Source organism: Oratosquilla oratoria, chromosome 33, assembly GCF_046742065.1.
Source record: "Oratosquilla oratoria isolate Oo_2021 chromosome 33, ASM4674206v1, whole genome shotgun sequence".
In the NCBI taxonomy this organism is placed as follows: Eukaryota; Metazoa; Arthropoda; class Malacostraca; order Stomatopoda; family Squillidae; genus Oratosquilla; species Oratosquilla oratoria.
This window is the reverse complement of record NC_134809.1, coordinates 37,508,065-37,533,707: the sequence shown is the minus strand read 5'-3', so window position 1 is coordinate 37,533,707 and position 25,643 is coordinate 37,508,065. Positions and strand designations below refer to the sequence as shown.

The 25,643-nt window shown below is 41.3% G+C and overlaps 1 protein-coding gene across 9 annotated transcripts in view; it reads right to left on the bottom strand.

Annotated features, from left to right (window-relative positions):
- Positions 1-25,643, bottom strand: part of LOC143017841 (tRNA endonuclease ANKZF1-like) — a 161,792-nt gene that overhangs the window by 56,940 nt on the left and 79,209 nt on the right. For all 9 annotated transcript variants that reach the window (XM_076172781.1, XM_076172784.1, XM_076172782.1 and 6 more), the window contains 4 exons: positions 24,766-24,866; positions 13,107-13,221; positions 11,902-12,056; positions 6,730-6,952 (listed from right to left, as the gene is read on the bottom strand). In XM_076172781.1, the coding sequence (XP_076028896.1) occupies positions 6,730-6,952; positions 11,902-12,056; positions 13,107-13,221; positions 24,766-24,866 (594 nt within the window). The remainder of the gene's footprint in view (positions 1-6,729; positions 6,953-11,901; positions 12,057-13,106; positions 13,222-24,765; positions 24,867-25,643) is intronic.

Genomic DNA, 25,643 nt, shown 5'->3' with positions numbered 1-25,643 from the left:
GAGTATAAAGAAAATTGAAAGAATCCAAAGAGCAACTACGAAGATGGCCTCAACACTTTCAAACCTATCATGTGAGATCATCAAAACTGAATTTACCAACTCTGGAACAGAGAAAGAGGTGACCTGCTGGCCATCCACATAATAATAAAAGGCATGGAAGTCCTTGATAGAGAGGACTTACTAAATTGGGATAATAGAAATACAAGGAGACATGAAAAGAAACTCAAAAAGGACAGCTATAATAGAGACCTGGGAAGAAAAAAAAAATCCACACAGAGCAGTAGCTGTCTGAAACAAACTGGATGAAACAAGTGTGCAAAAACTATACATGAATTTAAGAGCAAACTAGACACTGCAAGATACAAAGACAGGATACCACGAGCATAACTCCCCTTCCTGTAAGATACAACTCTTAGCATCCATTCCCAAATGTCTATTTCTCATTACACTTTTTAATCCCCCCAAGGTAATTACTTGTTTCTCTCAGTCTACATTCTACCTCCACCTCCACTCCTCCCTTTCCTGCCACATTTGCACTTGAAGTATCTAAAACTATCCACTTCCTCCAGTCTCTCTCCCTTAATACTCACTTCCAATTTGCTGCCACAGTCTCCCCTTGTAGATCTCAACACCTTTTTACCCACATTTATTTTCAACTTGCTTTTTTCACACGCCTTCTCAAACTCTGTCACTAACTTCCTTAATCCCTCCTCTGATCCTGTTACAAGTGCGTCATTAACAAACAACTTTTCTCCATTTTATTTAACCATCTCCAATCCCCGGCCCATTACCCTATCCATGTATAAATTAAACAACCATGGCAACATAACATATCCCTAGCGAAGTCTCTCCTTTACCCCAAACTACTCACTCTCTCCTTTTCTGATTCTAACACAGGCTCCACTACTCTCATAAAAATCTTGACTGCTCTTTCCTCCTATCCCATATATCTGCAATAATTCCCACAGTGCCTTCCTGTCTACCCTGTCATAAGCCTTTTCCAAATCCATAAAGGCCTTAAAAACATCCTTACCTTTTCCTAAAGCTTTCTCACATATCTTACTACAAATATCTGTTCCACACAACCCCTACATGTCCTAATCCCACACTGTTCCTCACCAATTACTCCCTCTGTTCATCTAGTACTCATAATCAAAACCTTCCCATAAGCCTTCCTAACTACACTCAACAAACTGATCCCTCTGAAACCACACTAACACTTATCCTTTTCCCTTGTAAAGTGGAACTACACAGGCACTCCTCCTGTCCTCCGACACTCTACAATCTTTTAAACAAACATTAAACAATCTTACCAGCCAGTCCACCATCACTGTACCTCCTTTTTTAAGACGCTTCACATGGCACCCATCCAACCCAGGTGCCTTACCTGCTCTCATCGTTTTAACATCTGCTTTCACCTCGCCTCTCCTTATTTCTCCTCCATTTTCCTCACTCATCACAGTCATTTCCTTAGCGCTTCTTTATTCACATCTAAAACAAATCATTGTTCTACTGTTGTTCTCCTATCCTTCACTATATTTATATATTCTCCAGATTTTACTTCAGGCTAATAGCACACATTTTAATTCAATTTAGAAAATGTCACCAGTGAAGAGGCTACAACTCAATTTGTACCTTTGCTATGATAATATACAATAACAATCTTATTCTGAATAGTGCCAGGTAATTTGAATAAACTTATGACAGAACCAGAGCTCTTTTTTTATTATTATTATTCAGCTGGGGTGTGAATACAATACAGTATTGTAGGTAAAAGTGCAAAAATAATTCTTCATATACATCAGACATGGAATTACAACTAGAAAATACTTGTTATCAATTATTGTCCCAATTATTGCCCCAAGTTCCTCTGACTAAAAACCCACAGTCTCATTGAATACAGCCCCACAACAGCCAGCAATGATCCTCAGGCCATAGATCTCTCTAGGAAACTCTAGACTGCTGTCTGTGTTGTATGAGTGTGAAGCAATTTCTTCCTTATGTCACCAACTAGCAGGAGGAAGTAAATGTGACTAGTTGTGAACATATTGTGGAAATTTATACATACACCAAAAGCTTTTTTCACCCTTATAGGAAGGTAGCCAAAAAAACAAAGGCATAAAAACCACTCCCTCCCATTCCATCCCTAACATACCGTATTTTCCGGCATATAGTGCGCGACTTCTTTCCGTTGGAAGGGCCTAAAAATGGGGGGTTGCGCGTTATCCGGTGGTGCACATTATCTACGGCCTACGATAAAAATTCTGCGGCTGTGTGTGTAATTTTTTTCACAACAACGTGACGATGTTGGCCGTCACAAAGTCGGGAGGCACACTTCTCCGTGACATTCCGTGAGAACAAGAAGAACAGCCATGGTGACATGAAAGAATACGCCAGCATGGGCTACCGTATATAAATATTTGGTAAAGGTAGGTATCTATCGAATCTTATTTTTCATGTTTAAATAGGCCTAAACACCATGAAACATGATCAATATTCATGATATTTGCCCATGTTCACAGCATCCTAGTTTGAATTTTTATGTTGGCTTTGTTGCTTCACTTTAGGTATGGTACAAATTCCGTTGCGGCTGTTCATAAACTCGTGTCAAACACCTGACTACAACACCCTCTTTCGGGAGTTATATTAACTAAACGTCACCTCGATGAGAGACTGTCCTATTTCACCACTGTCATTGCAGGTTCAAAGCTAAAACGAAACAGTCTGTAGTTTGTTTCAGTATTAAAGAGAAAATGGTAAAGACAAATTATTTCCTCAAGATATAAAAAGAACATTTTCTGTAAAAATCCTGAAATTTTTCTGTATATTTTACTTTCAATAAACTTTTTTTAGATCGTATTTCCTACAAACTATTTAAGCTACAAAGTAATAAGGGACCAACGCACAACATGAGTCATATACCGGTACATGTAGTTCCGACTTTTTCTTAGTTGTGTCGTGATTGATGCCTAAACTGACACTTAATTTAGTGACAAATCAACAGATTTCCCAGCGGTGGCTCTAGCCAATGAAAAATACTTCTCCATGTAACCTCGTTCACGTGATATAAATACCGAGGTAAAACTGCGTTATAGACAAATGCGATCGGGCATGCGCATTATACGTTGGTGCGTGCTATCTGTGTACTGAGATAACGAAGTGCATGGGTGCGCATTATAACCCGATGCGCATTTTAAGTCGGAAAATACGGTACTCCACTCCCATCCACCCTCTTCCCTCTCTCTTATCTTGGCACCTTCTCGATGACAGGTCATCCCTGCATCTTGCCCACTGCCCTGGGGTCAGAAGCACATCCACAGCAAGGCTGCTTCATTAAATCAGTCACCCCCCTCTCTGTCCCCTCATGCAGAAAAGAAAAAGACAGGGAGAAACCCCTTCAGGCCGTGTCAATTTATTTCTCACACATACTCCCTCACCACCCCCCATCCCCCACCCACTCCACCTCATGCATCACAGCATCATCCATACACAACCATTCTCCATTCATCCCTATCTTCTGTCCTTCCTCAACAGACATTCCCCTCTTTCCCAATGCCCCTTTTACCCCATCCATCCATCTCATCCTAGGTCGCCCCCTCATGTTCACTCCTTCCACCTCTGCCTTCCACACCTCTTTTACTAGTCTTTCTTCACTTATTCTTTCCATGTGTCCAAACCATCCCAATACTCTTTCATCAACCCTATCTTCCAACTCCCTTTCTACCCCTGTTCTCCTCCTCACCTCCTTATTTCTCACTTTATCTAGCCTTGTAACCCTTATCATATTTCTCAGGTACCTCATCTCAAACACTAACTTCCTCAATCCCTCCTCTGATCCTGCTACAAGCCCAATGTCATCTGCAAAAAACATCTGGCTTATCTACCACTTTTCTCCATTTTCTTTAACCATCTCCAATCCCTGACCCACTATCCTTGCATTTACCTCTAGCACCACCACATCCATGTATAAATTGAACAGCCAGGGTGACATAACACATCCCTGATGAAGTCCCACTTTTACCTCAAACTACTCGCTCTCTCCATTTCTGATCCTAACACAGGCTCTACTACTCTAATAAAAACTCTTGACTGCTCTTAACAGCTTTCCTCCTATCTCATATATTTGCAAAACTTCCTACAATGCCTTCCTGTCTACCATGTCATAAATCTTTTCCAGATCCATAAAAACCCAAAATACATCCTTACTTTTTCCTAAAGCTTTCTCACATATCTGTCTTACCACAAAAATCTGACCTACACAATCTCTACCTGTCCTAAATCCACACTGTTCCTCACCAATTACTCCCTCTGTTCATCTCCTAATCCTCTCAATCAAGACCCTCCCATAAGTCTTCCCAACTACACTTAACAAGCTAATCCCTCTGAAACTACTACACTCACACTTGTCCCCTTTTTCCTTGTTAAGTGGAACTATACAGGTACTCCTCCAGTCCTCCAGGACTCTACCCTCTTTTCAACGAACATTAAATAATCTCACCAGCCAGTACACCATCACTGTACCTCCTTTTTTCAGACATTCTGCATGCCATCCATCCAACCCAGGTGCTTTACCTGCTTTCATCATCTTAACAATGGCCTTCATTTCATTCTTCCTTATTTCTCCTCCATTTTCTTCACTCATCACATTCATTTTCTTAGTACTTCCCACTGCAACTACCTTTCCCTCCCTATCCTCCTTCACATTTAGCAACTCCCTAAAATACTCAACCCATCTTCCTCTTACTGCCTTCTCCTCCATTATCATCTCTCCATCTGCACCTTTTACCTTCTCTACTTGATTTGCTTCCTCCTTCTCTCTTTATTTCTTTCCAAAACATTTTTTATTACTTTCAAAATTTTCTGTCATAATCTTATCCCATTTCACATCGGCTCTCCTCTTTGCCTCCTTTATCTTATGCTTTACTTTCCTTCACTTTTCTTTGTACCTCTCATATGATTCCCTAATCCTATTTTGTAACCAATCTGTGAAAGGTCACTTCTTCTCTTCTACAACCTTCTTTGCTTCCTCATCACACCATTCTTCCATTATCATCTCTCCATCTGCACCTTTGACCTTCTCTTCTCTACTTGATTCCCTTCCTCTTTCTCTCTTCATTTCTTTCCAAAACATTTTTTTATTACTTTCAAAATTTTCTGTCATAATCTTATCCCATTTCACATCTGCTCTCCTCTTTGCCTCCTTTATCTTATGCTTTACTTCCCTTCTCTTTTCTTTGTACCTCTCATATGATTCCCTAATCCTATTTTGTAACCAATCTGTGAAAGCTCACTTCTCTTCTACAACCTTCTTTGCTTCCTCATCCCACCACTAAGTACCTTTCCCTCTATTTCCTCCCGTCCTCCTTGTTCCACATACCATCTTTGCACACTTTGTAACTCCCTCCTTAAACCATCCCCATTCCTCCACTCCTAGTTCTACTCTATCCTTCACTCCCTCCCACTCATCTCTCAGCTTCTTCTTGTATTCCTTCTCCTTTTCTTTCTCATTTAAGCAGTTCACTCTAAGTACCTCTCTACCTTTTGTCCTTTTCCTCTTTCTCCATCTATCCTCCACTCTCAACTTACCTTCCACCAAAAAATTATCTGATATTCCCCCACTCTCTCTCCTTAGAATATGTACATCCTTAACTCTTCCTACTATACTCCTGGTTACCACTATATAGTCCATTAACACTCTATCTACCACCCTTTCATCCACCACCCTCTCCGATGTGTATTTATGCTTGACTTTCTTCCAAAACACTGTATTTGCTATCATCAACTCTCTTTCTAGACAAATCTCCACCATCAACTCTCAACTACAATTTTTTTCCTGGAACTCCACTCTTCCCAACCACTCCGTCAATTGGTTCATTTCCTACCCAACCATCAAGGTCTCCCAATACAACTACATTGACATTTCTCCTTAATCCGTCTATGCACTCATTTAAATCCATCCAAAAATCCTCCCTTTCCTCTACACTCTTCTCACTACCAGGCCCATATGCACTTACAAAAACCCACATCTCCCTTCCCAGTTTCACCTTCATCCACATTAGCCTTTAAGAAACTTCCTTCCACTCCACTACATGCTTACCCATCTCTTCACTTAATAGTATACCCCTTCTCTCCCTCATCCTCTCTTCACTCCTGAGAACCTCCCAACTACACTCCCAAACTCACATTCGCCCCCCCTCTAAACTTAGATTCACTCAATGCCAACACATCCAACTTTCTTCTCACAAACATACTGTCTATCTCTTCCCTTTTACTCTTATCTGTACCACATCCATACACATTAAAAGACCCAAACCTTAGGGTACTGGTTGGAAAACTCCTAGACCCTCTTATGCCATTACTTTTTTAGGAAATGTCCCTTTTGGGGCTACAGGGAGAAAGATTACCATCCCATTTTTGTCACCTCCTATGATTCAGGTAGGAAGACCTGATGGCAGCGTTCTTTCCCACTCACCACAGGGGATAATTGATAATGACAGAAATGTCAAACTCAGTCCAAAGAGTAAGTGTCAGTCCCTGTATTTCCAGGTGGGAGTGAGAGTATATATGAGGCTCAGAGACAGGCAATGAGATGACCCTTCTCAATGTCCTTTCTAAATGACCACTATGTACAGGTGCCCAGTGTTCGTCCTAGGAAAAATACCTGCATTATCATATAAACTGCATATGAAATAATATACAGTGCACATTACGGCTTCTGATTATACTTACCATGAACTGTGATCTCTGATAACACTGTATGCACTCTCCGCACCTCCTTAAAAGTTGGTTTCTTTGTGCTGAATGGTATGGTTCTAATCCGTAAATCATCAGCCTTAAGTGGAGGGTCTGGTCCACCAAAAATCACCTTTCTATTTCTATTTGTTGCTCGAAGCATAATAATGTGGCTCTGGTTAAAATGTCCTTGCCATGATTGAAGTACTTCTTGTACATGCTGTAGGAAACAAAAAATAAACTTTTTAAGGTGAAACTATGTATCTAATTATTCATTCTGTTGCACTATGGTATTTCAGTGACAAATATCTCTTTATATGATGAACACCTAACCTTATCTGAAAAAAAAAAAAAAAAAAAAAAAGTGGATTTTCCAAATCATCTTAGATTGAATACCTAAGTTCAGTAGTAAATAAAAATATCAAACCACCAGCAATTGCTCTGATTAAAAATAAATAAATACATACATATACCATACATACATATACTTCCCTCCTATCTTGGCACCTCCTGGATGACGGGTCATCACTGCATCCTGTCCATTGCCCTGGGTCAGAAGCAGTGTCGCATGACACAGCACATCCATAGCAAGGCGGCTTCATAAATTCAGTGACCCCCCCTCTCCGTCCCCTCATGAAGCAAAGGAGAAGACGGGGAGAAATCCCTTCAGGCTGCGTCAAATTTTTCTCATACATACTTCCTCACCCCCCCATCCCCCACCCACTCCCCCTCATGCATCACAGCCTCATCTATACATAACCATTCTCCATTCACCCCTATCTTCTGTCCTCTCCTGTCCTTCCTCTACAGACATTCATCTCTTTTGTAATGCCCCTTTCACCCCATCCATCCATCTCATCCAAGGACGCCCCCTCGTATTCACTCCTTCCACCTCCGCCTTCCACACTTCTTTTACTAATCTTTCTTTACTCATTCTTTCCATGGGTCCAAACTATCCCAATACTCTTTCATCAACCCTATCTCCCAGCTACCTTTCCACCCGTTCTCCTCCTCACCTCCTCATTTCTCACTCTATCTAGCCTAGTAACCCCTATCATACTTCTCAGACTTTTCATCTCAAACACATTCAAACTCCTTCTCTCTCCTTCTCTCATGTTCCATGTTTCTGCCCCGTACATTGCTGTTGGCACAATCACTCCTTCTTAGCATCCATTCCCAGATGTCTATTTTTCATTACACTTTTTAATCCACCAAGGTATTTACTCGCTTCTCTCAATCTACATTCCACCTCCACCCCCACTCCTCCCTTTCCTGTCACATTTGCACCCAAGTATCTAAAACTATCCACTTCCTCCAGTCGCTCTCCCTTAATGCTCACTTCCAGTCTGCTGCCACTTTCACCCCTTGAACATCTCATCACCTTACTTTTACCCACATTTACCTTCAGCTTTCTTCTTTCACACACTCTCCCAAACTCTGTCACCAACTTCTTCAATCTCTCCTCTGATCCTGCCACAAGTGCAGTGTCGTCTACAAACAACAGCCGGCTCACCTCCCACTTTTCTCCATTTTCTTTAATCATCTCCAATCCCTGACCCACTACCCTTGCATTTACCTCTCGCACTACCCCATCCATGTACAAGTTGAACAACCAGGGCAACATAACGCATCCCTGACGAAATCCCACCTTTACCTCGAACCACTCACTCTCTCCATTTCTAATCCTGACACAAGCTCTACTACTCTCATAAAAACACTTGACAGCTCCTAGAAGCATTCCTCCTATCCCGTATATCCGCAAAACCTCCTTTTACAGATCCATAAAAGCCCAAAAAAACATCCTTCCCCTTTCCTATAGCTTTCTCACATATCTGTCTTACCACAAAAATCTGATCTACACAACCTCTACCTGTCCTAAATCCACACTGTTCCTCACCAATTACTCCCTATGTTCCTCTCCTAATCCTCTTAACCCCTTCCATACGGTGCCGCACATGTAGGCGTCATGAGGAGCAAGTGGATTCGCGACGCTGCCATATCGGCATCTTGATTATATTTATTGTAGTCGCCCCTGTGTTTTTACATTCTCCCAAATGCGCCCTGAATCCCATTCTCTGTGGTTTTCAAAATTCGCGGGTGAAAGAGGGAACGATCGATATAAGCCGTGACTATATTTTATGATGCGAGTATTATTACGACACGTCATACGGCTGGCATTGGCTGCTGCCCGCGAGATTTAAGTCCCGTACTGAAGTGGTTAATCAAGATCCTCCCATAAGTCTTCCCAACTACACTTAACAAGCTAATTCCTCTGAAACTACTACATTCACACTTGTCCCCTTTTCTCTTGTAAAGTGGAACTATACAGGCACTCCTCCAGTCCTCCAGCACTCTAACCTCTCTCCAGCAAACATTAACCCCTTCCATATGGTGCCACATACGTAGGTGTCATGAGGAGCAAGTGGATATGCGAGGCTGCCATATCGGCGTCTTGATTATATTTATTGTAGTCGCCCCTGCGTTTTGACATTCTCTATAAACTGCCCTTAATCACATTCTCTATGGTTTTCAAAATTCACGGGTGAAGAGAGAACGATTGATATAAGAGGTGACTATATTTTATGATGTGAGTATTATTACGACACGTCGTACGGCTGGCATTGGCTGCTGCCCGCGAAATTTAAGGCCCATACTGAGAGGTTAAATAACCTCACCAGCCAGTCCACCATAACTGTACCTCCTTTTTTTAGACATTCTGCATGGCATCCATCCAGACCAGGTGCCTTATCTGCTTTCATCATCTTAACAACTGCCTTCACTTCATCCTTCCTTATTTCTCCTCCATTTTCCTCACTCATCACGGTCATTTCTCATTATTGCACTAATACAGAAAATAAAATCAATAACAGTCCACACTATCCATATTCACTGAATACAAGTTTGGAAAGACAGCACACAATACAAAAGTGAACTCATAACATAGAGAGACAATAGCAGATCTTTCTCCAACAAAACAGCACAGCTGAAATAATCACATTCCAAACTCTGATAAAGAAAACACCATATAAAAAAAGAAAATTGTATACCACCTACCACATCAGCCCTATCCAGATACCCATCCTCAATTCAAACCTCTCAACACCTCTCAACTGCGGGTCACTAAAAGCATAGCATCTTCTCCCGCAAAATACAACTGGCTTTTAGTTGATAAATACTTTTTGTATGCACTCCTTTTACGAGAGAGGTCATTACTAATTTCCCTATTCCACCACTTTGGTTTATTTGTTGCCAGACGTCTCTCATGATAGGGAACACAGAGATTTTACAGCATTGTTTAGCTCCGTGGTGAAGTTTTCCCATGCTTTATCAATATCAATCTCATTTGAAGTTGTACTCCAGTCTGAGTTTTCTAGTAATGATTGGAGTCTATTAAAGTTGGCTTTATGGAGGTTGGGTACTTTTTCTTTGCTGATCTCAGATAAACTAGCTTCCATTTTAATTTTGAATGTGATGATATGATGATCGCTAGTGCTGAATATTGGGCCAACATTCACTTCGTTTACAAGATTTTCTGTTGTAGAAAATATAAAGTCAAGAATATTATTTCCTCGAGTAGGACTGTTTACGCATTGGTGGAAGTCATTTTCCAGTAAGTTACTATACAAGTTTTGTCCTGTATGCGAATTCAAATCCTCGCCCCATCTCTTAACCTGTAAGTTAAAGTCTTCCATGATGACTCTCTCAGCATTAGATAGTTTCTACAATTAAATCAAATAATTTTTCATCATTTTCCAGCAGCTGACCATGTGGTCTATAAACAAGTCCAATCAGTACTATAGATTGACTGCAATTGTTTTTAATTTCAACAAACAATATATCAATATTTGTTACTGCCTCTGTTTTTAACAGTGATGGTTGGAGGGAGTTAGGGACATACAAGATTACTCCACCACCTATTCTATTTTCTCTTTCAAAACTGAAAATTGTGTAGCCCGGCAAACAGTATTCCACAATAAAATCTCAACTTGATGTGTCCAACCATGTTTCTGTTACTCCTATCATGTGATAGTTACCTGTCACTCCAAGAATCTCTACATCTTCAAATTTGTTTCGTACACTGTGAGCATTAACTTAACACAGATTGGTATCTGTCACTTTTCTTTTTTGCTCTATTACAGAGGTGTTGATGGGGGATCTATTGAGGAGTTTTTTCTTCTGATGTCAGTCAGGCTGTGGTTGAGCAGCCTACCTAACCTTGCTGCTCCGGCCACATTCAAGTGGAGACTGTCTTCCTCAAACAGAGTTTTATCGAAGTAGAAGTTATCCCAGAAATTGACGAAGTGCACATTTTTCTTTTCACAGAGGGCTTTTACTCTGTTGTTCGCACTGATTGCTATGTTGTAGAATCTGTCGATATTGAAATATTTTCCCCTTTCTTGAATCTGGGAAGGATCCCTGAAATTACAAGGTTTTTCCCAGGAACCTCTTCTTTATATTTCCTGAGTGTATTCTGGTACTTTTCAATGAGTTCTTCTGATCGCATTGACTCAACGTCATTCATACTGGCTTGGATTATGAATACCGTGTTTGAGTCTGCGTCTTTTCTGACGTCACAGGACTCGGCAATGTCATAGAGTCTGGCACCTCTATTCATATAACACCTCATCTCAAACACATTCAAACTCCTTCTCTCTTCTTCTTTTATGTTCCATGTTTCTGCCCCATATAGTGCTGTTGGCACAATCACTCCTTCATACAGTCTCCTCTTAGCATCCATTCCCAAATGTCCATTTCTCATTACACTTTTTAATCCACCAAGGCATTTACTTGCTTCTCTCAATCTACATTCTACCTCCACCTCCACTACACCCTTTCCTGCCACATTTGCACCCAAGTATCTAAAACTATCCACTTCCTCCAGTCGCTCTCCCTTAATGCTCACTTCCAGTCTGATGCCACTTTCACCCCTTGTACATCTCATCACCTTACTTTTACCCACATTTATCTTCAACTTTCTTCTTTCACACACTCTCCCAAACTCTGTCACCAACTTCCTCAATCCCTCCTCTGATCCTGCTACAAGCGCAGTGTCATCTGCAAACAACAGCTGGCTCACCTCCCACTTTTCTCCATTTTCTTTAATAATATCCAATCCCTGACCCATCACCCTTGCATTAGTATATGAAAAAAAGACAAAACAATACCAACCTGCATGAAGGACTGCTCATTATATCTTCTAAGAGATGACCCAGCAGAATTAAAATGAGTATTACCATTCTTGTTATCTTTGCTGCTTTGTGATCCTCCTTGTTTAGCTCTAACAGTATAGCTATGGAAAGTTTTATGTGCTAAAATCTCTTCACCTGAAAGAAGAAAAAATAAAGACCTCCCTAGCAATAATATATATAAAAAATAGCTAAATAAATAAAATACAGCAACTGATCTAAACTTAATTTTAGTCTTTCCCCAATAATTCATATATATACTTCATTCTATTCTAACTTCAGACTTGCTTCAAACCTAATCAAAAGTTAAATCTATATACATATATCAATGGCTTTTACCCCCTTACAAGGGAGGTAGCCATAAACAGAAGCATAAAATCCACTCCCATCCATTCCATCCTCACACACTCCACTCCAATTTACCATTACCTCCCTCCCTTTTATCTTGGCTCCTCCTGCATATCGCCCACTGCCCTGGGTCACAGGCAATGTAGCAAGACACAGCACATCCACAGCAGGGTCACTTCATTTAATCGGCAACCCCCTCTCCATTTTCTTATGCAGAAAAAGAGAAGGTGGGGAGAAATTCCTTCAGGCTGTGTCAAAATATCATTCACACATACTCCTTCACCTACCTATCCCCCACCCACTCACTTTCATGCATCACAGCATAATCCATACACAATCATTCTCCACTCACCCCTATCTTCTGTTTTCTCCCTCTCTTCCTCAACAGGCATTCCCCTCTTCCCCAGTGCCCCTTTTACCCCATTCATCTATCTCATCCTTGGCATCCCCCTAATGTTCACTCCTTCCACCTCTGCCTTCCACACCTCTTTTACTAATCTTTCTTCACTCATTCTTTCCATGTGTCCACACCATCCCAATAATCTTTCATCAAACCTATCTCCCAACTCCCTTTCCATTCCTGCTCTCCTCCTCACCTACTTGTTTCTCACTCTATCCAGCCTAGTAACCCCTATCATACTTCTCAGGTATTTCATCTTGAACACATTTAAACTCTTCCTGTCTTGTGTTCCATGTTTCTGCCCTATACAGTGCAGTCAACACAATCACTCCTTCATACAACTAGGTAAATACAATCTCCTCTTAGCATCCATTCCTAATTGTCTATTTCTCATTACACTTTTTAAATCTATGAACTTGCTTAAATACATTATATCACACCTTTGATGACAGCTCCTGCAAAATGTCCCCCTCCAATCAGCAAGATGGACCAATAACACTTATAAGGCACTGCCATTGCATGTTGAATCACTTCCTCTTCACTTGACATCTCTCTCTGAAATATTTAAGAATATGTACTGGTATATGTATTTGCAGCCTGTAACCAATGACACAAACCTATAAGTGGAGATTCTATGAGACAGACATCAGAGAGAAACTTTTCCCTGCAACATGTCTTTAAAACCCATCAACATCCTCACCTCCATCTGTAGGTACACTCAGGACTGACACTTGATCTCCAGACTAGGACTAAGATCTTTCTCTATAAACATTGTATTTCCTTCACCTTATCACATAAGGAGAGTTACCAACTGATAAATGCTCCTCTTCTCCTACTATTTCAAATGGTCCCACATTAATACAATACAGACAATAATCCAAAATTTCTTTGTGTAGAGATAAATGGGATGAAACTTTGAACTGTTCATATGAGCACAACTTCTTTCCTATACACTCAAACCTCGATTCAATGAACCCACATTTAACAGATTTCGTAAACAAGGGACTCCAGTGACTCAGAATAAACTTATGAATCCCCTTCCATTATACAATCATGGCATATCAAGAACCCATCTTCTCAATCCTTAGTATACCTGATATTGAATTCTAGTAAGTATGTTAAAGATATCATATCTATATAAATCATGTCCCTCTCCATTTTTTGTCTTACACTGAGGGATAGGTGTATATAAAAAATGGGTAAATGTAGTGAATACTCAATTCTTCACTACCCTACTACTGGAGTCCTTGGACAGCACCTCATCTCTGGACCTAGCCAGAGAGTCACTTTTTACACTCCACACACTACTCCCAACACTCTCCCTCTCCTATATACCTATCTTTTCACTCATTTCTCCTCCAGCAGTCAACACAGAAACCAACCCAGGCCCCAACACTTGCCCCATCTGCATTAAATACATTAACATATCAGAAATGTACAACACTTGCAAACACAAACCAATACACAACAAACTGGAGCTATAACCAACACATGATAGGTGGATAAAACATCTGGAGAACAATATACTAATTCCAAGACAATTCGGATTTAGAAAGGGAAGGTCATGTGCCACAAATTTTATCTGTTTCTATTCAAGGTTAATAGATATAATACAAGCAAGGGACAGATGGGGAGACTGCTTTCCTGGACTTACAAAGGGCATTTGATAAAGTACCACACAAAAATTATTGAGAAAACTCGAAACAACAGGAGGTATGCAAGGAAAACAATTGAAATGGATGGAAGATTTCTTGCATGGAAGAAAAATGAAAGTGGTGCTCACAGATAAAAATTCTACTTGGGAAGAAATGATAAGTGGTGTCCCACAAGGATCAGTACTGGCTCCAATGTTTGCTATATATGTAAATGACATGGATTAAGGTGTAGAATGTTACATGAACTTCTTTGCAGATGATGCAAAACTACTACAGAAAGTACGGAAAAATATTGTGAATCACAACAGAAAGATCTGAAGAAGGTCTGGGAATGGAGTCAGAGTGGGAAGTGGACTTCAGAATTAAGAAATGTATAATGGAATTTGGAAAAAGAAAAAAAAAAAAAAAAAATTAGAACAATATAAAATTGGTGCAAAGGAAGTAAAGAAAGTTGGTTCCAAAAAGGACCTAGGAGTAATCATCACCAAAGACATGAGCCCAGACAAACAGATAAACAAAACAGTTGGAGAAACCTACAATTTGTTAAAATCAATAAAGGTGGCTTTCAATTACTTGGATGAAAAAATGGCAAAGAAAATACTAGTCACACTGATAAGACCAAGACTGGAGTACACAGTGACATTATGGACACCCAGTACAAAAAAGAATATACAAGATAGAAAGAATTCAAAGGGCAATGACAAAGATGGCCCCAACATTTTCAAAACTGACATATGAGCAAAGATTGTCTAAACTGGAATTACCAACCCTGGAACAAAAAAGAGAAAGAGGTGATCTGTTGGCCATTTATAGAATTATGAAAGGTATGGAAGTCCTTGATAGAGAAGACTTATTAAATTGGGATAGAAGAAAAACAAGGGGACATGAAAAGAAACTCAAAAAGGACAGTTATAGAAGAGATCTAAAAGATAAAAAAAAAAACAGCTTTCCACACAGAGTGGTGGATGTCTGGAACAAACTAGATGAAACAATAGCATGTGCAAACCACCATATATGAATTTAAGAAAAAACTAGATGTTGTGTGATACAAAGACAAGACACCACAAGCATAGCTCCCCTTCCCATAGAATACAACTAGGTAAATACACCCACAAACACATGAAAATATAAACACATCCTAAACATACTACTGATAAACATAAATGGATTTACAATCAAATACTGAGAACTGCTCCCCTTCCTATATGAACACAACATACACACTGCACTCATACATGAAGCAAAACTGACACCACAAATAACAATTAGGAGAGGAACAGAGGGAGTGATTGGCGAGGAACAGTGTGGATTTAGGACAGGTAGAGGCTGCGTAAATCAGATTTTTGTGGTAAGACAGATAAATTAGAAAGCTATAGGAAAAGGTAAGGATGTTTTTTGGGCTTTTATGGATCTGGAAAAGGCTTATGACAGGGTAGACAGGAAGGCACTGTGGGAGGTCTTGCAGATATACGGGATAGGAGGAAAGCTTCTAGGAGCTGTCAAGAGTTTTTACAAGAGTAGTAGTGCATGTGTCAGGATTAGAAATGGAGAGAGTGAGTGGTTCAAGGTAAAGGTGGGACTTCGTCAGGTATGTGTTATGTCACCCTGGCTGTTCAACTTATACATAGATGGGGTGGTGTGAGAGGTAAATGCAAGGGTGGTGGGTCAGGGATTGGAGATGTTTAAAGAAAATGGAGAAAAGTGGGAGGTGAGCCAGTTGTTGTTTGCGGACGACACTGCACTTGTAGCAGGATCAGAGGAGGGATTGAGGAAGTTGGTGACAGAGTTTGGGAGAGTGTGTGATGAAAGAAAGTTGAAGATAAATGTGGGTAAAAGTAAAGTGATGAGATGTACGAGGGGTGAAAGTGGGAGCAGACTGGAAGTGAGCATTAACCTCTTCAGTACGGGCCTTAAATCTAGCGGGCAGCAGCCGCTGCCAGCTGTACGACATGTTGTAATAATACTCACATCATAAATTATAGTCACCGCTTATATCGATCGTTCCCTCTTTCACCCTTGAATTTTGATAACCATAGAAAATGTGATTAAAGACAGTTTAGAGAGTATGTAAAAACACAGGGGCAACTACAATAAATATAATCAAGACGCCGATATGGCAGCCTCGCGTATCCACTTGCTCCTCATGCCGCCTACGTATGCGGCACTGTATGGAAAGGGTTAAGGGAGAGCGACTGGAGGAAGTGGATAGTTTTAGATACTTGGGTGCAAATGTGGCAGAAAAGGGTGGAGTGGAGGTGGAGGTAGAATGTAAATTGAGAGAAGCAAGTAAATGCCTTGGTGGATTTAAAAGTGTAATGAGGAATAGACATTTGGGAATGGATGCTAAGAGAAGATTGTATGAAGGAGTGATTGTGCCAGCAGGACTGTATGGGGCAGAAACATGAAACATGAGAGAGGAAGAGAGAAGGAGTTTGAATGTGTTGAGATGAGGTGTCTGAGAAGTATGATAGGGGTTACTAGGCTGGATAGAGTGAGAAATGAGGAGGTGATGAGGAGAACAGGGGTGGTAAGGAAGTTGGGAGATAGGGTGGATGAAAGAGTATTAGGATGGTTTGGACACATGGAAAGAATGAGTGAAGACAGACTAGTAAATGAGGTATGGAAGGCAGATGTGGAGGGAGTGAACATGAGGGGGTGACCTAGGATGAGATGGATGGATGGGGTGAAAGGGGGTTTGGGGAAGAGGGGAATATCTGTTGAGGAAGGATGAGAGAGGACAGAAGACAGGGGTGAATGGAGAATGGTTGTATATGGATGATGTTGTGATGCATGAGGTGGAATGGATGGTTGGATGGGGGGTGAGGTAGTATGTATGAGAAAAATTTGATGCAGCCCAAAGGGATTTCTCCCCGTCTTCTCCTTTTCTGCATGAGGGGATGGAGAGGGGGGGTCGCCGATTTAATGAAGCGGCCTTGCTGTGGATGTGCTGTGTCTTGTGACACTACTTCTGACCCAGGGCAGTGGACAAGATGCAGGGATGACTCATCATCCAGGAGATGCCAAGATAAGAGGGAGGGTGGAGGGGAGTGGATTGTATTAGGTTCCTCACACAATTACTGCTCTTGAAGGTAATTCCAGCCTGACCTTCACCTGTGAACGCAGTGTAGAGGGGTGCCTCCCCTTCCTAGATGTGGACATCTCTAAACAAGACCAGGGTTTCAAGACTAAGGTATACACCAAGGCCACCAACGTGGGCTGCTGCCTTAATGCCAGGGGCGAATATCCTTTCTCATACAAGATATCTGTAATATCTTCCTATGTGAAGAGGGCCCTTACCCACTGCAGTAGTTGGACTGAGATCCACAGAGAACTCGACCATATCCGCCAGCTCCTCACCAACAACGGCTATGCAGACCATCTCATCGAGAAAGTTATACAGAAAAAACTGGACCAGTCTGCAGACCCGGCTCAGTTGCCCACCCCTCCCAAGGAGAAAATCACCATTTATCACCAAAATTCTTTTCATGATCGGTATCGCGAGGAGTGTGATGCCCTTAGGAATATCATCAAGAGAGGAGTCACCCCAACTAATAGAAATGCCATCATAGAATTAAAAATATTCTGCAAACCTAACCTCATTAGTTCCCTGATAATGAGGAATAGCACGGCGCCCAGGGCCCCGAGTGAGGCTCCCACCAATGTTGTTTACAAATTTTCATGTCAGGAGGGCCGCTGTAACAGCTCCAGCACATACATTAGTAGGACCTCCTCCACACTGCAACGTCACCTACAATCCCATAGAAACCAGGGATCAATTTTCCAGCATTTCACTGAAATACAAGACATGAAGCCTCCCCTACAGAAACTATTAGATCAAATGGAAATTCTCCTCAAGGAGTCTGCCTTCAGGAAGCTGCAGATTGCAGAAGCAGTTTCTATTACTTGCCAGTGCCCTACCATCAACATAGAGCAAGCTGCCAATTTTATACTCCCTTCCGTGTGCCCTCTGAAGAATAACCCCCTCCACGAGCAACAAGCCCTTAGACTGCAGCAGCCCCCCGAACAAGTGCAACATGTCCAGCTAGTAAATCAGTGTCTAGGACCAATAACCAGAGCAGTAGCAACTCAGGCTAGAGCTTCAAGACAAAATTCCACCCTCTTGGCTTCAGGACAAAATCCCACCCTCTTGGCTCCTGGACAAAAATCCCACCTTCTTGACTCCCGGACAAAATCCCACCCTCTTGGCTCCTGGACAAAATCTCACGCTGCCCCTCTCGGCCAATGAGGGGCCAGTATTCCGTCTGAGCTAGGCAGGCTGAGCTGTTACACCGCCTTATAAGCCAGCCCACCCAACCAGTGGTCAAATCTATACATGCATGACTTACCCACACCAGACACCTCAGAAATACAAATCTCTTCCTACGCAGACGACATAACAATCACATGCACACATCGTAACACAGACAAAGCTGCAGAAATAATCCACCCTTACCTTGACACACTCAACACATGGTTCATCACAAACAGACTCAAAATAGCTCCAACCAAATCTACAGCAACACTTCTCACCAACTGGACAAAAGAACACAAATACATACCTCATCTCTACATCAACAACACTCTAATACCACACACAAACACACCGAAAATTCTTGGTGTAACATACGATACATCCATGTCTTTCAAACAACACCTCACAAACATAAAAAACAAATGCACACCTAGACTTAACGCACTTAAGTCAATCACTGGAACAACATTTGGACAAAACAAAGAAACTAATATAACAATATACAAACAATGCATACGCTCAGTGATGAATTATGCGAGTCCTGCATGGGCTCCTAATCTCAGTGAGACACACCACAACACCCTTCAAATCATACAAAACAAAGCCCTAAAAACAATTACAGGCTGCACAAATACAACACCTACAGACCATTTACACCATGAAACAAAAGTCCTTAAAGTCAAGGACCACCTCGACATGAGAGGCACACAAACACTTGCTGCAGCCACCACAAACACATCACACCCGCTACACTACATAGCAGAACACCCACACACACCAAGAAACATTAAAACTACACCCAAAGACCTTTATTACACACATATACTCTCTTCTCTTCCTCCACAACCACCAAATACCAGCCTCCGGAAACATATTCATAATCATATCACTCACCGCTCCATTAACACACTGAAAGACAACACACTGCTGCATGCCAGACCCCCTGATATCCACCCTTCTGAATCCTCTCTCCCACGAAAGGACAGAGTCCACTTGGCCAGACTGCGATGCGGTCACCACCCAGCACTTCTAAGCTACCAGAAGAGGCTGGACGACCGTGTTGTGAACAGCTGCCCAGGATGTAACACTTCACCCCATACCATACAACACATAATGGAAGACTGCATTATACACAATCATGCACGCAAACAACACAACATACACTCTATAAAGGATTTGTGGGAAAACCCAGTTTCGGCTGTGGCCTTCCTTGGGGAGACGGGACTGCTCGGACAGACAGTCTAGGGAACGACAACAACAACAACAACAACAACCAGTGGTCATTATTCCTTGGAAGACCTTTCAACATAGCAGAGCATTCCAACAAAGCAGTCCTCACCCTGAAGATGCCTCACAACGAGGCGAAAAACTATAGTTTCGGTGGAGTCAATAGTTGTTCAATACTATTACTATACAAAAATATACCAGTTGCCATACACTGTGTATATCCTTTTGAGTCATGAATGACTACTTGCAGTCCCTCTCAGTTACCAATAGGAAAATATTCTCCAAATTAAAGAATACAGTCTTGAAGATTGTTAAAGCAACTAGTGCAGTTGATTTCAACCAGAATATATATATATATATATATATATATATATATATCTATATATATATATATATACACACACACCAAAAAAAAAAAAAAAAAAAAAAAAAAAAAAAAAAAAAAAAAAAAAAAATAGCTTCCCACAGAGTGATAGATACTTGGAACAAATTGGACAATGAAACAGTGTGTGCATACACTATTCAAGATTTTAAGAAAAAAAATTGATGCTGAGAGATACAAAGATGGGTCACCACGAGCATAGCTCCCTTCCCGTATAATACAACTAGTAAATACACAAGGGGTGCAGTCGCTACAGGAAAGGTTCGAGTTCTTGTGGTATAGCTTATTTCCATTTGTCAAAATGACACACTACATATATATACATATATATATATATATATATATATATATATATATATATATATATATATATATATATATATATATATATATATATACACACATTAATACAATATATACAAATCAGATATTTTTTCCCAGAGGGATTTATGGGAGGGCCCTTGGAACATTACTTCTTACTGTGGGTTTCCAGTCAATAGAACTTTATGTAATAAATAATACTATCTTAAATAAAAAAGAATTCATAGTTACCGTATTTTCCGGCGTATAGTGCGCGACTTTTTTCCGTTGGAAGGGCCTAAAAATGGGGGGTGCGCGTTATCCGGTGGTGCGCATTATCTACGGCCTACAATAAAAATTCTGCGGCTGTGTGTGTAATTTTTTTCACAACAACGTGACGATGTTGGCCGTCACAAAGTCGGGAGGCACACTTCTCCGTGATGTTCCGTGAGAACAAGAAGAACAGCCATGGTGACATGAAAGAATACGCCAGCATGGGCTACCGTATATAAATATTTGGTATAGGTAGGTATCTATCGAATCTTATTTTTCATGTTTAAATAGGCCTAAACACCATGAAACATGATCAATATTCATGATATTTGCCCATGTTCACAGCATCTTAGTTTGAATTTTTATGTTGACTTTGTTGCTTCACTTTAGGTATGGTACAAATTCCGTTGCGGCCGTTCATAAACTCGTGTCAAGCACCTGACTACAACACCCTCTTTCAGGAGTTATATTAACTAAACGTCACCTCGATGAGAGACTGTCCTATTTCACCACTGTCATTGCAGGTTCAAAGCTAAAACGAAACCTGTAGTTTGTTTCAGTATTAAATTAAAAATGGTAAAGACGAATTATTTCCTCAAGATATAAAATGAAAATTTTCTGTAAAAATCCCAAATTTTTTCTGTATATTTTACTTTCAATAAACTTTTTTTTAGGTCATATTTCCTACAAACTATTTAAGCTACTAAGTAATAAGGGACCAACGCACAACACGAGTCATATACGGTACCGGTACATGGAGTTCCAACTTTTTCTTAGTTGTGTCCTGATTGATGCCTAAACTGACACTTAATTTATTGACAAATCAACAGATTTCCCAGCGGTGGCTCTAGCCAATGAAAAATACTTCTCCATGTAACCTCGTTTACATGATATAAATACATACATACATATACCAAGGCTTTTTCCCCCTTCCAAGGGGGGTAGCCAAAAAGGGAAAGGCATAAAAACACTCCCACCCATTTCATCCCTAAATACACTCCACACCCCTCCCACCCTTCCTCTCATCTGAGCACCTCCTGGATGACGGGTCATCCCTGCACCCTGCCCACCGCCCTGGGTCAGAAGCAGTGTCGCAAGACACAGTACATCCACAGCAAGGCCGCTTCATTTAATCGGCGACCCCCCCTCTCCGTCCCCCTTTGCATATAAGGAGAGGACGGGGAGAAATCCCTTCGGGCTGCGTCAAAATTTACTCACACATACTACCCACCCCCCACCCCCCCGCCCATTCCTCCTCATGCAGTCACAACATCATCCATATACAACCATTCTCCACTCACCTCTGTCTTCCGTCCTCTCCCTTCCTTCCTCAACAGACATTCCCCTCTTCCCCAAAGCCCCCTTCACCCCATCCATCCACCTCATCCTAGGACGTCCCCTCATATTCACTCCCTCCACATCTGCCTTCCATACCTCTTTTACTAGTCTTTCTTCACTCATTCTTTCCATGTGTCCAAACCATCCTAATATTCTTTCATCAACCCTCTCTCCCAAATCCTTTTTCACCCCTGTTCTCCTCCTCACCTCCTCATTTCTCACTCTATCAAGCCTAGTAACCCCCACCATACTTCTCAGACACCTCATCTCAAACACATTCAAACTCCTTCTCTCTTCTTCTCTTATGTTCCACGTTTCTGCCCCATACAGTGCTGTTGGCACAATCACTCCTTCATACAGTCTCCTCTTCGCATCCATTCCCAAATGTCTATTTCTCATTACACTCTTTAAACCACCAAGGCATTTACTCGCTTCTCTCAATCTACATTCTACCTCCACCTTCACTCCACCTTTTCCTGCTACACTTGCACCCAAGTATCTAAAACTATCCACTTCCTCCAGTCGCTCTCCCTTAATGTTCACTTCCAGTCTACTGCCACTTTCACCCCTTGTACATCTCATCACCTTACTTTTACCCACATTTATCTTTAGCTTACTTCTATCACATACTCTCCCAAACTCTGCCACCAGCTTCCTCAATCCCTCCTCTGACCCTGCCACAAGCGCAGTGTCGTCCGCAAACAACAGCTGGCTCACCTCCCACTTTTCTCCATTTTCTTTAACCATCTCCAATCCCTGACTCACTACCCTAGCATTCACCTCTCGCACCACCCCATCCATGTATAAGTTGAACAGCCAGGGCGACATAACGCATCCTTGACGAAGTCCCACCTTTACTTCAAACCACTCACTCTCTCCATTTCCAATCCTAACACATGCTCTACTACTCACATAAAAACTCTTGACAGCTCCCAAAAGCTTTCCTCCTATCCCATAAATCTGCATAACCTCCCACAGTGCCTTTCTGTCTACCCTATCATAAGCCTTTTCCAGATCCATAAAAGCCCAAAAAACATCCTTCCCCTTTCCTATAGCTTTCTCACATATCTGTCTTACCACAAAGATCTGATCTACACAACCTCTACCCGTCCTAAATCCACACTGTTCCTCACCAATTACTCCTTCTGTTCCTCTCCTAATCCTCTCAATTAAGATTCTCCCATAAGCCTTCCCTACTACACTCAACAGGCTAATCCCTCTGAAAATACTACATTCACACTTGTCCCCTTTTCCCTTGTAAAGAGGAACTATACAGGCACTACTCCAGTCCTCCGGTACTCTACCCTCTCTCCAGCAAACATTAAATAATCTCACCAACCAGTCCACCATCACTGAACCTCCCTTTTTCAGACATTCTGCATGACATCCATCCAGACCAGGTGCCTTACCTGCTTTCATCATCTTTACAACTGCCTTCACCTCATCCTTCCTTATTTCTCCTCCATTCTCCTCACTCATCACTCTCATTTTCTTCGTATTTCCCACTGCAGCTATCTTTCCTTCCCTATCCTCCTTCACATTCAGCAACTCCCTAAAATATTCTGCCCATCTTCCCCTCACTGCCATCTCTTCCATTATCAACTCTCCATCTGTACCTTTTACCTTTTCTTCCCTACTTGATTCGCCTCCTCTTCCTCTCTTAATTTCTTTCCAAAACATCTTTTTATTACTTTCAAAATTTTCTGTCATACTCCTACCCCATTTCACATCTGCTCTCCTCTTTGCCTCCTTTACCTTTTGCTTTACTTCTCTTTTCTTTTCTTTGTACGTCTCATATGACTCCCCTGTCCTCTTTTGTAACCAATCTGTGAATGCTCGCTTCTTCTCTTCTACAACCTTCTTTGTTTCCTCATCCCACCATTCACTACCCTTTCTTCTATTTCCCCCTGTCCTTCTTGTTCCACACACCATCCTTGCACACTTTAAGACTCCCTCCTTGAACCATCCCCATTCCTCCTCCACACCCATCTCTGCTCTATCCTTTACTCCCTCCCACTCCTCCTTCAGCTTCTTTTCGTACTCCTTCTCCTTTTCCTTTTCATTCAAGGAGTTCACTCTAAGAACATCCCTACCTTTTGTCCCTTTCCTCCTTCTCCATCTATCCTCCACTCTCAACTTACCTTCCACCAAAAAATGATCTGATATTCCCCCACCCTCTCCCCTTAGCACATGTACATCCTTAACTCTTCCTATCATAATCCTATTTACCACTACATAATCCATTAGCGCTCTATCTACCACCCTTCCCTCCACCACCCTCTCCCATGAGTACTTATGCTTGACTTTCTTCCGAAACACTGTATTTGCTATCATCAACTCTCTTTCTAGACACATTTCCACCATCAACTCTCCACTACGATTCTTTCCTGGAACTCCACACTTCCCAACCACTCCATCGATTGGACCATTTCCCACTCTAGCATTAAGGTCTCCCAGTACTATTACATTGACATTTCTTCCTAAACCCTCTATGCACTCCGAGGTAAAACTGCGTTATAGACAAATGCAATCAGGCATGCGCGTTATACGTCGGAGCGCGCTATCTGTGTACCGAGATAACGAAGTGCATGGGTGCGCATTATAACCCGATGCACATTTTAAGCTGGAAAATACGGTATTCATAAAAATACAGCACTATATCTTATACATACCTTTTTACCAGTGAGAAGACATCGAAAGAGGGAAAATACTATCCCATCAGTGTTGACAAAGTAGATCTGAGGTTGTCTTTGAAGAACTGCAGTCCTCTGATCTGGAATAAAACAAAATACTATAAAACATATCAGATATATAAAAAATCAAATTAGAACATGACAGAAAACATTACAATACATCAAGTACCACACACTCTGCAGTTTCCCACAATTCCATTCTTATTATCGTATTTATATGTTTACATACATACATATACCAAGGGCTTTTCCCCTTACAAGGGAGGTAGCCAAAGTCAGAAGGCATAATTCCACTCCCACCCACTCCAATCCTATTCACCATCCCTCCCTCCCTCCTTTCCTCTTTTCTTGGCTCCTCCTGGATGATGGGTCATCCCTGCATCTTGCCCATAGCACTGGGTAATATGCAATGCAGCAAGACACAGCACATCCACTTATTACTTATTAATAATTCCATTTAAAATTTTAATACAAAATTGTATCTTTAAAAGCATATCCATCACTATATTGTACTTCAATACCAGATGTGTTTTGTCCACCTAGTTCACGTTTAAAAAATCTATTGCCTCAGTTCTCTCGCAGAATACCTGTAGCCACAAGGAATTTAGCAACAGTATCCTGGCTGGCCAATAGATCACTCAGAGAAGAAATTTATAACAGCTGACTATGCTCTGTTAATGTTAGTAGTAGTTGTACAAGATATGCTCTGTCTTCTGTGTAGTACATGTATCTTAGGCATATGACATGAGTGGGACCAATAATGGGTACCTGCATGTGGTGATTCTGCAAGATGAACAACAAAGCTGCCCATTTCAAAACCCATCAACCTTCTCACTTCCATCAAGAGATGCAGCCCT